The sequence below is a fragment of the Cebus imitator genome, unplaced genomic scaffold, assembly GCF_001604975.1.
Source record: "Cebus imitator isolate Cc_AM_T3 unplaced genomic scaffold, Cebus_imitator-1.0 Scaffold10, whole genome shotgun sequence".
In the NCBI taxonomy this organism is placed as follows: domain Eukaryota; kingdom Metazoa; phylum Chordata; class Mammalia; order Primates; family Cebidae; genus Cebus; species Cebus imitator.
The window spans coordinates 8,850,179-8,869,513 of NW_016107325.1; the positions used below are offsets into that span (position 1 = coordinate 8,850,179).

General features: G+C 34.4%; 1 protein-coding gene across 2 annotated transcripts in view; it reads right to left on the reverse strand.

Moving 5' to 3' along the window:
• The window catches only part of GRB14 (growth factor receptor bound protein 14), a 126,744-nt gene that overhangs the window by 69,815 nt on the left and 37,594 nt on the right, over positions 1 to 19,335 (reverse strand). Inside the window, exon 1 of one of the 2 annotated variants that reach the window (XM_017548137.2) lies at positions 3,626 to 3,854. The exons of the other annotated variant lie outside the window; for it this stretch is intronic. Within the exon in view, the coding sequence (XP_017403626.1) occupies positions 3,626 to 3,688 (63 nt within the window). The 5' untranslated portion in view covers positions 3,689 to 3,854. Of the gene's footprint in view, positions 1 to 3,625; positions 3,855 to 19,335 lie in introns of those variants that run through there. 2 annotated transcript variants of the gene reach the window in all.

Below are 19,335 nucleotides of genomic sequence, written 5' to 3' on the forward strand. Positions count from 1 at the left end.
AAAAGATTCTGGGAAAAATAGTGATATGATATGTGTTCTTTCCTCCACTAAATCACTTTTAGAAAATCATAGCAGTGACTCTAATTGTATGAGGAAAGAAAAGATTCTACCATGAACTATTCTCTTATATGAATGGGGAATTCGATCTTCTCATAAATTTCACTGCTCCATATTATACTCATGAATTTACAATTTTCAAAAGGATTTGAATCTTAAAAATATATATCACTAAAAGCATTCCTTTTTTCTCTGAGATTCCGGAAGATACTTCAGGATCTTCTACGCTTATGAACATCTCCTGTAATTGTAGCATGGATGAAGAATACAAAAATGCCTGCAAGCATAACTTAAAAATAATATTATCCTGATAGAGGCACAAAATATGCCTAACCTGCTGAATCAGCAGATGGATATATGGCCTTCTAACCTGGTAGTGTTTGTATAAAAGAATGTGAATTTTACATTAAACTTAGTTTGTACTTTGCAGTGCTTGAGTCTTATGTTAACTCTCTGGGACCTTAAAATGTTTTCTTTATGTAATGTGCCAATCTGGAGTTCCAGGTATAAACTCTTTCTATCACACGCTCACACACACACACTTGGCTGCTTACAATTCCTTTCTGAATAAAGTGTTTTCTATGCTAGAGCATAAGGGAGTTGGTGGAGGTGCAGAGGAAGATGAAAGGATTTGCCTAAGCTAATTCCAGACCTGAATGGCAATTATACGCACCATAAGGCAATCTCATTACCATATTAATTTCAGGAGGTAACATGTATCTAGGAGAAGCATACTGGAAGTCACAAGATCTAGATTCTATTTCTAGCTCTGCCACTGACCTTCGGAGTGACCTTGCATAAGTCACTCAACACCCAAGAGACTCAGTCTTCTCATTTGAAAAAGTAAAAAAGCACAACCTATGATGATCTCAGGAAAATGCTATTGGGTAAAAGATTCATTCACAGTGTTTGCTGAGGATGTGATGGTTTCTGAGGCACATGAGGAAGCCTTCTTTACCAGAACCTTAATTCACTTAAATGAGATAAATTAGATCCTAATAGAATTTGTTGAAGTGAAAAATTTCTTTCCAATTTACTTGATAGAGAATCTACCAAAATACCTTTTTTCTCAAAGATCAAGGTGTACTTTCTCTGCTACAAAGTAGATCTATGGCCCACATGAAGGGCCATGTTTAAAATTCAAGTTCCTAATTACTACCAGAGACTCTTACAGCCACTTGGATCAGATGCACTAGGTGATAAGAAAATTACTCCCTATTGCTATTGAGTATTTCAGAAATGCTCTCAGCCTTTTAAATGATTAGGATTCCATTTGATAAATTAGTTGTCAAGGACCACTCATTCAGGATGAGCAAACTTTACACCAAATCTGTAGAAAAAGCACCTGCCTTCATGGGAAAATGAGAAGTTGCTCCCCAAATACTATGAGAAATGCTTGTACTGATTTATAAGATCATTTAAAATTACAGGACATATGGAAAATAAGTTAATTACAAGTATGGAATAATTTCTTATATTGGAAGAAAAAAATCAATCATGGTGTGACCAGAGCAGATGGATGATTTTTAAACCAGAAAATACTCAATTTCTAAAATAAAAGATACTAAGATTTTTAGAACAATCACATAGACAAAAATTGGTCTTTGGGGAGTTAAAATATCAGGAGAAGCAAATAATGATGTGTTAAATTATATAAGAACTTAAATATGTGCACTCACTGAGAAAATAACACAGATTTGAGTCTAGAGAATTTTGACTTTTATAATTATTTTAACAGAAACTTGACAAGAAGCTTATTACTAAAATACCACGATAAATCACAATGATGTGTCCATTGGCAGCTCAGATGTAACATCAATAATAATCACAGCTTTTCAGAATAATCTTGTTTTCCTATTTAGCAGACAGTGTTAGAAGTTATTTTTCCAGCCAAGTTTTGCCCATAACCAATTTCTCCCAGGCTAATTGTTCAAACTCCTTGAAAATTATAGCATCCTTTCCTAATGTTTTACAATCTCTCTAAAATAATAAAAACAATTTACATATTTTACTATAACCATGAAAATATAAAATATTTGATTCACAGAATTACAGACACAAATAAGACTGAAGATATCATTTACTGAAAGCTCCTTACTTTATTATACAGACGGGGCAGTAAAGACTCGGAGAGTTTACTGGATTTGCCCAAAGTCACAGGGCTAGAAAATGGAGAGTTCAGATGGTACATTATCCATCATACCAACATGTCATCAAAAACAAACCACATGATAAAAGTTTCTTAGTCAATCTAAACTGCACTATTAACGGGATAAAGAAGAACTCAAACATGAGAACACAGACATGATAAATGTTAATATGTCTTTTCACTTCCTCAATGAGCCAGAGAACCTATGTTGTCATTATTAATGTACTGCCAAGATCAATTAAAAATAAAAGTTAAAGCCCAAAGCAAAATGTTTTTAATTAAATTTGCTTATGACTAGCAAAAGGCCTCCAGAAAGATAAAAAACTCATGTTTGCAAAATTATCATATAGTTTTTCCAATGCCAAATAAAATATTCCCAGTAAATCGATGGTTGAATGGATAAGAAAATAAGCTGAAAATGTAAAAATTAAAAATAGTAAAGAGATAATTCCTTTTTAAAAAATATAGCCACTTTAACGATTAGATCTGTCACGATTCAAATAAATTGCAACATGACCTTTGACTTAAAGGAATGCTCTGATAGTTAACAGTTAACTATTAAAAGTTGAGTACAAAAATAAACACTACAGTTTCTAGTGTCACCAAAACCATTTGGAAAGCATATTGCCAAAACTAGTTTTAGTGCTTTCCGTCTCAATGTGACAGATTTGATTCTTTAAGAAGTCCAATGCGACGTGCTTATTCTGTATACTTAGAAGAAAAGATTACTATGGCTACATGACATGGTTGTATTTATCACCTTGTAAAATACAATGCCATGAGACATAAAAATAATCTTTACAAAAAACTAATAAATAAAATATTTTCACACACAGGATTGACTGCATTAATAATTAACAGATAGCCCTTTCAGAGGGGAATTTAATGGAAAGTTTTTCTAAAGCAAATACACAGAAGCTCGATAGAAATGGGTAGAAACTTGAGGATAATAAACTGGCAACACATGATTAAACAGTAAAATAATTATATAGTCTATTCAACAACGAAGAGATTGATATATTATCAATTATGGTGAAACGAAGCAATCCTTTAGTAAACAAATATAAAACATAATAGCAGATTTCCTATTGAACTAAAAGCAAAGAGGCTTGAAAGTTACAGTAGAAAGAAAAAAGAGAAAAAGTTTCAATACAGTTTCTAAATCACAATGACCTGAAATCGAGATCAAACTTCTGTTACATGAAAGTCTTCAACTACAACGATGTTCTAGCGCAGTATTCTTTTTCCTAATTCAATTCCAATAATGTGTCCTTTAATTTTACCTACAGCTTTAATGAATTATACGCTTTTTCAAGGGTATCTAAGTAAAACTTCCAATGTATTAATAAACACACAGTAACAGGAAAAAAAAAAGCACCAAGAAAAATTAAAGAAGAAAAGGAAAAAGAAGTCACATACCCTTTTCTGTAGAATTATTGGCGTTATTGCAGGCAGAGTGACTCTTCTTGCACTCCAACTCATGCCTGCACTTCTCTCTTGTAGACAATAGATGAAATAAAAGAAATCTTTTATAGTTACTCCTTGAGAATCTCAGGGCTCGGTGCAACGAAACAACTAGGAAAGTAATAAATGTCACCCTGCTTATGTGATTCCAATCTACCCAAAGCCAATTAAGGATGGCTGTGGGACAGGACAAGGCAGCAGCCAATCAAAGCCCGGAAAACCCCGCCTTTGTCCTTGGAAACACATTCTGATACTTTTGTTTATGATATTTAAAGAACCAGATTAACAGGCATCTGGTTCGCTCAACTTTTTTTCCAAAACAGTGCAATTCAATGCCATCTTGGTTGACTAGGCAGTTATGTCTCTACTAAAGCATTTCAACATATGGCAGATATGAATCTGTTTACATTGGTCTATCTAAAGTATATAAATACATTAATGGACGAATTTTTTTTGTTATTCATAAGATTGATGAAGAGAACAACTGGAACATATCTGAAGCACAAAAAAATTATCCTGAGGTTAGAATTGGCACAAAGTGTTAATTTCTATATTGCAATAAAAGTTTTAATACATGTTAATATCTTTCAAGTCCTAAACACCAAAATTTTGTATTAAGACCTCCCAGCTGTCCTTGATATCACACACTGTTAAATACTGTTTTAACAATAAACCTAAATAATAGTGTTAAATACAAAGAGGACATTAAATTACAATATATCAATCTCAAATACTTATGTTTTAAAAAGCACAAATGTCTGTGATGTAGCATATTTCATTCTATTGAAAGTATTTAAAAATAAGACTACTCAAAGCTTCTGAAAATTTTAATGACCATTTTGCATTTCTTCTCATAAAAACTGAAAATGTTATTCTAATGTTTCTAGGGGAGGCAGGCTGGAGGAGGTTTGCAACGGAAAATATTGATCACTAACAAGAAAATTTTCAATGAAGTCTAAATAAAGAATGAAAGAAACACTCAAAAGTGACAAAAAGGATCGCAGTGTTAAAACTAATCTGAGCTTTTACAATTGTAAAATCCCTTGTGGACTGACACCTGGACAAGCTTTACTGAACTGCTCAACGCTCTTCAATCGTGAACCACTGCCTTTAGCAGGAGAAGAAGAACTCGTAATTTCTAGATGACAATGTGATTGTTGTAGTAACAAGGCAAAATGGAAGATTCTCAGCAACCTAGACACAAACTTTCCATTTCATTATCTTGACTGCCACTAGGCAGGGCTCACTTTACTGCTTTACACATAAGTGTGTTTAATATGCATGGTGAGCTTACATTCCTCAAAAGAAAAAGAGACACAACAGCTCCAAGTTTCCCTGCTTTGAATTTCAAAATCAAAACTCCCTCAGAATGGTAGCTGGGAGTGACAGTAAAGAACTTAATATAAAAAGTCACAGACCTAGTTTGGAGGCATCAATTATTTTGATTCTTAAACAGTTAGGGTTATCATATTTTTTAAAAAAATTACCAAGAAAGGAAATACCAACTAATAAAGGGATGGGGGGTTAGCACTTATGAAGTAAAAAATTCTGTTCTAACCTTGAGCTACTTTTCAGCAAGCCAACAATAACAAAGACCATGGTAACTAATAATTTCAAGAAGATCATCCACTATATTTGGCCTTATCTGTCTTCTTTTCTCAATTTAGCCTTCAAATATTACAAAGTGTTATCACTGATCTTAAAAATTGTCCTGGGGTTCCATCATAATAAAAACAATTCATATCACTAAATTATCAAGCAAAGTACTCACTATTTGCCAAGCGCTGTATCAGGCAGTAGGAACACACTATTGTTAAGCCAGTTAAGGTCACTGTCTCATACTGGAATAGAGATATTAGTTGTTAAGTTAAAATATCCCACTCAGTGGTGAGCTGAGACTAATAGTGATTAAATGCTAAGTATCAAGGGGACACCAAGGTAGAAGAACCTACACAATAGGGGTGGGATCAGGGCAGGCTTCAGAAGGAAACGGCTTTTGCTTTGAAAAGTGATTAGAGGGAAAGAATATGCAGACCTTGAAAACTGATGTGAACAAAGAGTCAAGGTCTCAAAGTTTACTCTGAGGTTTGAAGTCTAGATAATGGGAAAGTTAGAAATGCTGTTTCGTGTCACACCATAGAGCCTGTTAAACACTATTTATGAAATGAATGTTTCAAGTCTAAACAGTATCCAGGTCCTGTATAGATTACAGTGCAACATATCCATGCCCTATAGGGCCTTAAAAATACTTAATAGATGACTAGCTGCTTACGTGTGATAAGTCATCCCTCCAGAACACTGGAAAACTAAAGTTGCTAAATTTTTTGGGAAAATTATGAAGAGTAAAATTTGGCATTTTGTGACTTTGTTATCAAAAAGGCAACTGTCTTCGAAAAGTAAAGCTTACCTATACTTTTCATATTCAGCAGACTGAACAAGAGAGCACGCTGAATACTTAAGACAGGTGGAATCTCATTTTTCTATAATCCTTTGCAGGTGCTCATATTGACTGCTTTATATTACTTCCTAGTTATTTTAGACACTGATTCCAAATTTAACTTCAGCCTATCTTTTTTTGCTATTAATTATTCCAAATGACTTTGCCACTCACTAACCTTGTCACCTGAGCCTTAGTTTCTTCAGTTGCAAAAATGAGGATAAAAAAACTATGGCCAGCTCTTTCAGAACTGCTGTGAGGATCAAAGGAAATCAAGTTTGTAGAAGGCCCAGAGGAGCCCAAGGCAGACACTAACAAAACACTCCTTAAACTTCCACTGCAGAAAATTGATCTTTTATCTCCAAAAATGAAACTAACATAACAAGATTTTTTTCTAATACAACAGAGTGAACAATAAAATATTACAGAATAGCACTGTACCTTATTTAGATTTTTCTTCAATAATTGGATAGAATAAGAATAAATGTTGTCACTTAAAGTATTTGCATATCAATATTTCAATTAGGAAAAATAAAAATAACTATTATTGTGATTATTAATATTTATGTGAGTACCCAATATGTGCCAGGCACTGGGCTAGTTTTCACTTAACTCTTACAACTCTATAAGGTACTAGCTATTGAATAGGTGAGGAAATTTAGGCAGCTAAGAAACGGTCTTGGGTTTAAGCACATATTGCAAAAGAACTTGTCCAAGTTCACGAAGTCCATAGTCACTAAGCCCGGGAGAACCTGGCCCTTTCCAAGGCACTCCACTTTTCCACTCTCCGGCATGTGTTCTCATATTTTATTATTAAATACATAGCTTGATACAACATTAGCATAAAATGTCACATTCATACAGCCCTTGTTTCTGATGTACCCAAGCATTTGTTTGTTTTATTAACCTGCTTTATAAATATGTGTTGAAGATCTTACTATGTGTAAAGTGCTGTGCTATTTGCTATGGATAATTCAAAGTTAATCTCATGATTCCTGTTTACCAAAGGAGCTGATGCAGGGTGACATATAACCTATCAGTTATTATTGTGTACAAGGTGGAATCTGGGCAGAAGAATGCTATTAGGTTTGTGCAAAAGTAATTGTGATTTTTCTTACTGAAATTAATGGCAAAAACCACAATTACATTTGCACCAACCTAATACATAAGTATCAGCCAATCTCTAGGTTCCAAGCCCACCTTTCAAATCTCTTCTCCCACTCAACTTCGATGAAGCTTCCAAAAGCATGTTCTGAATTTCCACCTTTATTCATAATGTTCATCAGTTTATTAGCCCTACAATGAAGGCCCAATTCCAGTCACAACTCTTCTGAAAGTTTCACTTCTGTGCATTTTTCAAGGATCTCTCCTTTTTATAGTACAAGTTATCTTAAAATTGAGAGGTGGGGAAGAAAGGAAAGACAACAAGCACGTATCAATTGCCCAGTAAGTGTTAAGCACTTTGCATGTATTATTTCATTTTCTTCTTACAGCCCTCCAAAATAGGTATTTTTTCATCTTGTTTTACAGATTCGAACCCTACCTGTCGTTTCAATAATACCACTTTACTCTTTATCATACACCAGTCTATTCAAACTTCAGCTACTGTCTCCTATGTGGATGCATTCTATATCACTTAGAATGTAGGTTCCTTGAGGGCAGGGCCATGTCTAACTTCTCTCTGACCATCATAGTGTCTATGTACCAGTGGCTTTACACAGAAAAAAAAAAAAAAAAAAAAAAAAAAAAAAAAAAAAGGCTATAAGGTAGCTACTTCTTGAATATCAAGTCCTACAAATACTTTTAAATCCAACCAATCTGCTGCCTCACAGAAAATACACCTTGCCCTGTCCTTTCATCTTTCCTTGTATCTCATACTATTGTGCTGTGCCCCCTTGGGATAACTCATTGCCTTTCTAGGTTCATCATCTCCCTCAAAGACATAGATCATTTTATTCCACCAGGAAGTCATCTCTCCTCATAGATTATGTCATTCTCTGTTTCGTGATTTTTTTTAGGACTGAACTTTTCCATTTCTCATGTCTTGCCTGGTACTTACTAATGCATTGTTTTGATAACTTATAAATCCTTCAACAGGCCCTACTTTTTCTACTTAACAAAAGTATAAATTTTAAGCGTAAGACTGAGTCTCTTATTTTCCTGGCTTCTCCCAGAATACCTAGCAGTTCTCTATACACAGTAGGCATTATGTTCACATACAATAAATGTGGGAAGACTAGTCACTCCAGTTACACAGCAGACAAGCCTTTCTCATCTTAACAACTGTTAGCCTTATAATTTTTTCTGAACAAAAGTACAAAGTCTTCTTTACAGAAACATTTAGATGTTCTTTCACTATCTGGCATAGTTCTATTAGTGACCACTAGTGTGAACACCAAATCTAAATGGTGTCCTGAGAACACCAGTCTCAGAAAATTCTTAACATAGATTGTTTCCGCAATAAATACGTAGCCTAGGTCTTCAGAGGTAAACTCAGAACCTCTGGTTTTACCAGCTCATCTTACTCTACTATGAATTTTCACTTACTTAAATAAATGACATAGAGTCAGTCTTCACATTTGATGTGCTGATCTGATCCACCACTAGCCAATTTTTCCCCTTCACTCTAACAGTGAAATAATCAAAGTGAGAGTAAAAATTATCTTAAATTTAAGAAGCATTAGACAGAAACTGAGATCCTCTCTGAAGATAAGTAAAAGAGATCTGTACACATGTAACTGAAATCCACACAGAAGAAAACCAAAACAACAGAAAAAAATACATAAAATAAAATATAAGAATCATTTTATAGTCAAAACTTACTGATCCTTGGGCATGGTAGCTCATGCCTGTAATCCCAGCCATTTGGGAGGCTGAGACAGGAAGATAGCTTGAGGCTAAGGAAGTTGAGATCAGCCTGGACAACAAAGCAAGATCCTGCCTATCTCTACGAAAAATTTTAAAAATATGGCCAGGTGTGGAGGTGAGCACCTGTAGTTCTATCTGCTTGAGAGGCTGAGGCAGGAGGATCGTTTGAGCTCAGGAGTTTGAGGCTGCATTCCACCGAACTCCAGCCTGGTCAATAGAATGAGACCCTGTCTCAAAATGAAGAAAAAGAAAAACTTAGTGAAAGTCACATAGTTCCCCAGAGAAAAAGTCAACTCTAAGACACTTCCTAGTAAAATTGCTGAAACCTTTTGAACAGCAAGGCAAAAGTTTTCTAGTAGCTCGTAAGGGGGAATCACTCTATTGTCAAATTTCTCCACAGCAACATTTAACAGCCAGATTCAGTGGACACCACTGCCCTCTAGACACCACTCCACTAAATGCAGTAATGTTCATGAAATCCTTGAAACAAGACAATATAAATCAGATTTTTAAATTCAGCCAAGCTCATTAATTATAAAGGCAACAGACAATATTCAAAATTTTGGACATATACAAATATATAAAATCATGTTTTCATGGGATCTTCTTGAGGAATTTACTAGAAGATAAATTTCAGTCATCCACGTGATGATAGTAAAAACCATTTCAGATAGAAATAACTGAAATAAACACTGAAATCAATCATGGTACCAAATTCCAAACATGTAAGTGATTATGTTGCTATAATAAAATGTAAGTAATATGAGCCATAACGATAAAAGAATTGTTATGAAATTTCAATATGAAATGATAAAACTTTTCGAAAAGATGAAAGTTGAAGGAGCAAGGATATGGTATGCAGTATATACCATATAAGCTGACTGCTTTGATAACTAAGATCAAAAGATATTTAAAACTGATAAGCCATAGGAGAATTTTAAGTAACTTATTTTATAATGCTAAAATCAGCTGGTAGAAAAGGGAGGACAAAGAGAAAACATATTTACTTCATTATTACTCTGCAGAAAGGAATAATACATCATTTTTAAGGAAATAAGAGGATTAAGAATTTTTCAACAATTATACATATAATGATAACAGAAATATAAACTTTTCTAATAAAAAGAAAGCAAACACAAAGCTAAGAAAGCAGAACATCTTGTGAGTTTTTTTTAAATCTATAAATTAGAAACATAAAATAACAGTACTAATGCCAAACTTGTATGTTATCTCTTAGATATGGCACAGCAAAACTCACCAATTGAAAGAAAAACTTTAAGTTGAATCATAAAACTGATTCTACTCTATTCTATGGGAAAGAGAGCCCCCTGTAACCAAGTGCTTCACCAAGTTGCCTATTCAAAAGTCTAGGCAAAAGCCCACAGGACAAATAAAAATAAAAAGGAAGGAAGGAGCAAGGAAGAAAATAATATAAAGATGAATGTTGTAATTCACAATAAAAATAAAATGATTATGAATGTCTAGGTGTCATTTGGTACACACTTGTGAAGCAAACTCTATAACAGGGATAAAATCAGATAGAAACACATTATTAATTGACTATTATCCAACCTTGTCAAAGCCTGAATAACAAAAGGATTAAAAAGTAGGCATAAATATAAAATATATAAATAGGCAAACAACAAAATAGACTTAATTACCATATGTTTAACTTTAAGGTAAAATCAGAGAATATCCATTCTTTTCAAGAAATTGGTTTAAAAAAAACCTTGATCACAGTTGACATCAAAGATAAAACCCCAGTAAATTTTGGAATACAGATAAGAGTTTCTAATCACAATACAATAAAAAGAAAAATCCCTAATAAATCTGGGGTCAAGAATTCCTAGCATCTGAAAATTTTAAGACTCTTCGAATAACTGTTCTGGCAAAGAAAACAATGGAAATCTAAAATGTAAAATGGCTACGTAATAATAATAAGTATAATAAACACTATAATCATATATCATACTGCTAAAACAATTCTCAGACTCTAATTCATAACTTTAAATACATGTATATTAAACAAAAACACATTTATTAACAACCAAAATTTTAAAATATCATTAAATTAAACCTGAGGAAATCAAAAGGAAGAAACTAATAAAGATAAAAGTATAATTAAAACTTGAATAAAGGTAAAATGATAAAACTAGTAAGTCTTGGATCTGGTCTTTGGGGAAAACAGTAAAACAGATAAATAGCGAAACAAATTGAGGAAGGAAAAAAAGGAGAAAGTACCAGTATACAAAATAAGAAATAATACCAGATAAATGATAAGAATCATAAGAGACTACTTCCCCTGATTATATGCAAATAAAACATAATGAAATAGATTATTCTCTGGTGGATATAATTTATACAAATTGACTCCACAAAATTCAAAGAAACTAATTGCCATAGAAGAAAGACAGTTGTCAAAGAGATACTCCCAAGAAGTGTGGCCAAATCCTAGATGGTTTGATTTACAAATAAATTCTATATAACCTTTAAAGAACAGATCATTTCAGTGCTAGTCAAACTATTTCAAAGTTAAGAAAATGTACAACTGTAGCTAAGAAAGTTAGACAAACAAGATCAATGAGTGGGTCTTCACATACCTGGTGCACATAATTGATATAGTTTGGCTCTATGGCCCCTATCCAGATCTCATGTTGAATTGTAATACCCAATGGTGGTGAGGGACCTGGTATGAGGTGGGGGGATGTCTCCCTTTTTGTTCTTGCAATTGTGAGTTCTCATGAGCTCTGTTTGTTTGAAAGTGTGTAGCACTTCCCCTTTAGCTCTCTCATCATGTGAAGATGTGCTTGCTTCCTCTTCGCCCTTCTGCTATGATTCTAAGTTCTTGAGGCCTCCCCAGCCATGCCACCTATACAGCCAGTGGAACTGTGAGTCAATTAAAGCTCTTTTCTTTATAAATTACCCAGTCTCTAGTAGTTCTGTGGTAGCAGTGTGAGAATTGGACTAATACACTAATATACAATAAAACTGTAATTAGCCAATGTTTCCAAAAGTGCTAACAGACTCATGTGTTTGTGTGTGCATGTATGCAACAGCTGCCACTGAAAACCAATAAAGAGTAAGACTTCCTAAAAAGACTTACTATACAAATACAAACAAAATATAGATGGTTTTACCTAACACCATACTCTAAAATAGACTGTAACATTAGACAACAAAAAAGAAATGTTAAGAAAATTAATTTATAAATATGTTAGAAAAAAATAACTCAATAATGCTTTAATAAACTTGTGAGGTGAAAAGTCTTCCAAATTAAGACCTAAAAGGAATTATAAAAACAATTTTGACTCATAAATATTTTAATGCTATAGTATAGAAGACTCCACAAATTCAAATATAAAACACATATTAAGAAAGTATATATGTAATATATTTAAGAATGAATTAATAATCCAAATACATAAAGAATTCCTTTAAGATGAAGAGTTTAAAAAGACCCAAAAGAAAAATGGACAAAAAACAGGTATGAAAAGACAATACACACACACACACACAATATACCACTGAACATAAACACTTAAAAAGGTACTCAATCTCATCAGTAGTAAGAGAAACATACATTAAAATAAGGCATCTTATTGAGTTGGACAAAAATGCAAATGACTGATAAAACAATATGCTGATACAAGTACCAAGTGAGAGAGTGGTATTCTCTTAATACTGATAAAAAGCATACACATGGGAACAGACTTTATGGAAGTAAATTGGCAGCACCTATAAAAATCTTCAGAAGCCATAACCTTGACATAGCCACTCCTTTTCTGGTTCTCTATAGACTAACCAGCATAAATAATTAGAAAAGTATCTGGAAGAGTGTTCACTGCCTCACTGTTTACAAGAGAAAATGTAGAAACACCATATATACTGGAAATTGTCACAGATGAATAAAATGTAATACATTCAGACTATGAAATGTTAGGTAGGAATTAAGAGAACCAAAGTATGAACTAACAAAGAAAATTGTTAAAACATAGTGTCCAATTTAAAAAAAATGAATTATACAATAATTACTTAGTATGACCCCATTTGTGTAAAAACAATAAAATATCATATACTTCTATATATACAATAAGTCCTTTCTTAACATTGTCAATCGGTTCTTAGAAACTGTGACTTTAAGTCAAACAACACATAAAGAAACCAATTTTACCATAGGCTAATTGATGAAAAGATAAGTTACTGTGACATATTTCTGGTCACAAAAAAATCACCAAACTTCTAAATAAAAACCCAAAACAGGCCAGGCACCGTGGTTCATGCCTGCAATCCCAACATTTTGGGAGGCTAAGGAGGGAGGATAATGAAGTCAGGAGATAGAGACCATCCTGGCTAACATGGTGAGACTTTGTCTCTACTAAGAAAAAAATACAAAAGCATTAGCTGGGTGGGGTGGCAGGTGCCTGTAGTCACAGCTACTTGGGAGGCTGAGGCAGGTGAATCACTTGAACCCAGGAGGCGGAGGTTGCAATGAGCTGAGATCGTGCCACTGNAAAAAAAAAAAAAAAAAAAAAAAAAAAAAAAAAAAAAAAAAAAAAAAAAAAAAAAAAAAAAAAAAAAAAAAAAACTTCTGATATTAAACACTGAAATAAATGTGAGCTTCTATACATTTAAGAAAGATGAGTAAAAACAAGTGAGATAATGATTTATTCTATTTCAGGGTCACAGGTGGCCGGAGCCTATACCTGGCAGCTCAGGGCTTAAGGTGTGAACCTACCCTGGTTAGGACCTCATTTTATTGCAGGGCACACTCATAATCACACATACTCACACGGGGACCATGTAGACATGACAACCTGACCCGCACATCTTTAAGAAGTGGTAGGAAACGAATCTCTGGAGAGAACCCACATAGCATAGATATACAGAGAAAGTGCACACTTCACACAGACAGTGGCCTGATCCTGAGACATTTTTCCTCAATCGTATTAGTAAAAAAATGATGTTTAAAAAAAAATGACCTTATTGGAAGACCAGCTATACACATAAGCATAGGTAAGACCACAGAAAAAGACCTCCACGAATCCATGCCAAATTTTTAACAATCTTGATCTCTAGGAAGTAAAATAAGAGAGAGAAGAGAGGAGACCATAAAGTGGTTATTTTTAATGTATCATTTTCATTCATATACTCTTTATAATTCATTTACTGTCAGTGGAAAAATTAAATTTTAAAAAACTATTGGATTACTCAAGTTAAAGGGCAAGTACTGTCTTAACAGAGTGCCACGAGCTATGACTATACAAATATCTACAAATATCTAGAAAAACCTCTTAAGAATTCTTACTATATTCTTTACTTCTGATCAATTATTTCAAGTAGCATTTTATAAAATATTTTTTATTTTATTTTATTTTTTGAGACAGAGTCTTGCTCTGTCACCTAGGCTGGAGTGCAGTGGTGTGATCTCGGCTCACTGCAATCTCTACTTCCCAGGTTCAAGTGATTCTTCTGCCTCAGCCTCCCAGGTAGCTGAGATTACAGGTGCCCCACCACGCCCAGTTAAATTTTGCATTTTTAGTAGAGACAGGGTTTTGCCATGTTGGCCAGACTGGTCTCAAACTCCTGACCTCAGGTGATCTGCCCCCCTCAGCCTCCCAAAGTGCTGGGATTACAGGTATGAGCCACTGTACCCAGCCTGATGATATATTTCTTTAAACTGTATTCTAGGCCGGGCATGGTGGCTCACGCCTGTAATCCCAGCACTTTGGGAGGTCAAGGTGGGTGGATCACTTGATGTCAGGAGTTCAAGACCAGCCTGGCCAACATGGTGAAACCCTATCTCTTCTTAAAGTATAAAATTAGCCTGGTGTGGTGGTGGGCACCTGTAAAACAGTTACTCAGGAGGCTGAGGTGGGTGAATCACTTGAACCCGGGACATAGAGATTGCAGTGAGCCAAGATTGTAACACTGCACTCCAGCCTGAGAGACGGAGTGAGACTCCATCTCAGGAAAATCAATCAATCAAATAAATAAATTAATAAAGTGTATTCTATTTAGAAAGTATGCATTACTTATACAATCAGCAATATTAGAACTGTCAGTAATAAAGTCATCTTTTGTACGTCATCTTTTGAGCACCCAGGAATACTTACTTAGCTTTTCCAATCAAGTGTATATTTAACATGCTTTGAAAACTCCCAGTGACAGAAAGTAATAATCACCCTGTGTTGGATATCTTTATACCCAAGTGACAGAAAATAATAATCGCCCTGTGTTGGGTATGTTTATATCCCTCTACCCACTGGGCTCCTGGCACACAGCAGGCTCTTCTATTAGTGAAGTGAAAACATGCTGTAGTTGTGAGGATGGTGCTTTCTTCTATGGATCAATGCCCCTTCCCTAAAAGAAGTGAAACAATCTCTACGCTAAAGAATAGGAAATACATTATATTCTCACTATCACATATACAAACCAGCCATATTTCACATGTTTTCTACCTTCCTTCTCTTCAATTAAATTATTTTCCTTTCTTTCTTTTAGAACCTGTCCCTCTAACTATGCTTGGTCTTTGTAGGAAGCTGAATAAATTCCCTGCCGTCACCCCATGTCAAAGTTGTACTTCCTGGAAGCTGTGAATATGTTATGTTACATCATAAAAGGGATTTTGCAGGTGTGATTAATAGTCCTGATCAGGGAAGATTACCCTGAATTATACAGGGGATTCCAACAGATCACAAGGGTCCTTAAAAGAGAGAGAAAGAGGAGGGTTAGAGTGAGAGAAGGCAATGTTTCAATGAATACAGCAAGGGAAAAGAAAGGCAAAAACCAAACCAGGGGTCAAAGCAATACAGGACCAAGAGCCAGTGAATGCAGGCAGCTTCTAGATGCGGGAAAAGAAAAGGAAATGGACCTCCACATTTGCCTTGCCAATCAAACCCACCAGAACAAATGAAGACCTGCTGACGCTTGGATTTTAGCCCAGTGAACTGATTTCAAATTTCTGTCCTCCAAAACTCTAAAACGAATACGTGTTGTTTTAAGTCACCAAATTTGTTGTAATTTGTTACAGCAGCAAGAGGAAAATAATATATCCCTATTTCCTTCCCAGCTTCTTAGAAGTTCTATATTATGATCTCTTCTCTTTCTTGGATAGTTAACTTTTCTCAGCCAGATTCCTCTCACTGGCTTTTACACATATTCAAACCCCTTGATTTAACGACAAAAGATCCTAAAATTTCCTTCCAGCTAAATTATCTCTCTTTAACTAATAAACTCCTCAATCTAAGGCCTCTACTCTAAAGGTCTTAATCCAACCCTTTCATCAATGATCTCCTCAAAGCTAAGTAAAATGAGCATCTTTTCTTCTTCATTTTATTTGTCCTTTAGCATCATGTTGGCATTCTTGACAGGCCTCTCTCCCTTGACTGTTTTTTATCCAGCTTATTAAGACACAAGACTTTAATTAACAACTTTCAGAAAGCAGACTCATATTTAATTGGCTATTTGATATCCCCATTTGAATGACTCAAATGTAATTCAAACTCACAAAGTCCAAGCCAAATTGATGGTGTCACCATTAGCCACCCATACCTAGTCCTCCTCCATCCAGCATTTCTAGTTCAGTGAATGGCACCACATACATCAAGTTGCATAAACCAGAAATCTGGGAGTCATTTTTGACATTTCCTCTATTTACATTCCATATCCACATCCACTCTATCAACAAATTCTGTTAATTTTACGTCCTAAGTATCTCCCAAATCAAAGATGAGTATCTCTTATAGTTCACTCTAGGAATGAAGTGGAACCCTCAGATCTCCATAATCAAATACATTCCCTGCCCTCCACACTTCCATGGAAATAGCTAAGAGGAGAACACAGAAGTTAATATGGTGGTAGAAACACTTCCCTCCTTACAGTTTCCCCATGATTGCTTCTCTTGAGTCCCTCAACACAAATGTCTTTATGTTCTCCCCCTCCCCATTTATGTCAATCACCACAGGTCCAGAACTCCCAGGCCACCCATTCTCAGGCCCTAGATTCTTTACTGAAGAGCAGTCTATTGCCTTACTTTACTTCACCATCCATACTTCCTTAACTACTTAAATCCTTGTACTATGCTTCTGAGTCTCACAATTAATCATGAAGAAAATCCCACAAAATTCAACCTCTTCTCTCAATTTTCCCTTCATTCTAACTTAAACCCATTTATCACTAAAGATCACTGTTGCCCCTGTGGCTCTCTTATGTTAAAACCACTTCAAGACAAACAAAACTGGAGATAATTTGTCACTAGCAGAATAGCACTAAAATAAACATTAAATAGAGTTCTTTGGGTAGAGGAAAACTGACCTCAGAGAAGGAAAAAAAAAATGGAGAGTAAAAAGTAGAGAGAAACAACATTTGTGTAAAGAAGTGAGGGGAGGTAGAGCCGTGAAAAAAAGTAAACATACTGCTAATTCAAAATGAAAATTGAGTGGATATACTAAAGTCATGAAGTAGAAGATCTATGTAGAATTAAAACACATGACAATATTTACATTAAGGGTGGAACGTGAATGAACAGATTTAAGTAGTGGTAACAATACCATTTCAATGAATCAAGGATGCGTGTTACAATGTCTAGAGTAACTACAAAAGAACAGAAAAATAGTGTACAAACAAAGTAATAGAGTAAAATAATGAAATAATTTCAAGATACTTGATTCATCAAAAAAAGGCAAGAAATAAAAAACAAGGAACATAAAATGGATGAGAAAAACAGTAAAAATATACAATAAAATATTTCAACTTATAAAATATTATACTCATTTTTACATTAAAATAGAAATCATTTCTTCGGATATTTTCTGACTGTAAACATTTTGGAAAAGTTTGATGAAATGGGACTTTTCTTACTTGAGGGAGTCTCCTTTCTGGTGCTGAAAATACTTATTTTGTCTTCTTGACACAATTAGGCGACCTCATATGCACTTAGGCATTAAAATAAAATTTGATATTACTGTGCAGAATTTAGAATGCATTGCATTTAATTTGATTTATTGGCTAGAGTTTAATCCAATTTCAATTTCTATCATATTTTTATTTTAAATAAAAATTTTTATGCAGCCCAATAAAATTCAGAGTTAACTTCTTATCTGCAAAATGAGGTTTTTAAACAAAATTATCTTTAAGTATTTTTCCATTTACAAGAAGAAAAACCATTAATATAAACTTAACAACAGATTCATTTCCTCAACAAAACAAAAATATTTATATATTTAGGAAATGGATGGCTAGGAATAAGTCCCAACAATGTAAAAAAAAAAATACTTTTCAGGAGGCTTAAGTATTGTTCTCCTAAATATTATCACCATTGCAAAAATAGAAAAGAATATGTTCGCTTGTCACAAATCAATGTCATTCTACTAACTGAAGACACAAAATTATGCCTGGTCTTCTCCCAAATATTATAAATCACATATAGCAAACCTTCATACAATGTCTTGTCCTACTCTTCCTTATATTTATCAAGAAACTGCAAGTACCTTTATAAAAGTTACATACTTCCTTACAAGAAATGCTCCAATTTAAAGATTGGATTGTTCAGTGTCTTTTATTTCATCAGTGAAAAAGAAGCAGAAGAGAGAATGCATTTTCATTCGTGGAAAAGAAATAGAAGACGGAATGCATTTTGGGTTGTTTTTATTTTGCTTTGTTTTGTTTTTTGTTTGTTTTCTTTGTTTGTTTGTTTTTGAGACAGAGTCTCACTCTGTCGTACAGGCTGGAGTACAGTGGCATGGTCTTGGCTTACTGCAACCTCTGCCTCCTGAGTTCAAGTGATTCTCCTGCCTCAGCCCCCTGAGTAGCTGGGAACAGGTACATACCACCATGCCTAGCTGTTTTTTTTGTTGTTGTTGTTTGTTTGTTTGTTTTTGTATTTTTAGTAGAGATAGGGTTTTGCCATGATGGCCAGGCTGTTCTCAAACTCCTGACCTCAGGTGATCCACCCATCTAGGACTCCCAAAGTGCTGGGATTACAGGCATGAACCACTACACTTGGCCCTACATTTTGAAATAAATCTCAACACTCAGCACACTTGCTACCATCAATTCCAAGTAATAAGTTGGTTTATTTTCAGATAATGTTCAAGAAAAAAACAAGCTAGATGGTACAAAAGTTTCATTAAAATGCACAATATTTTCAGTCACAAGCAGCATTATATTTGAATTTCATTTTTCTTTATATAATCTCCTGACAGGAAATGGGCTGAAAGCTGAATAAGAGTTTCCCAAATATCCGACAGAACTACTGTGTCATCATAAACAGAACCAAAGACAAAAACCACATGATTATCTCAATTGATGCAGAGAAGGCCTTTGACAAAATTCAACAGCCCTTTATGCTAAAAACACTCAA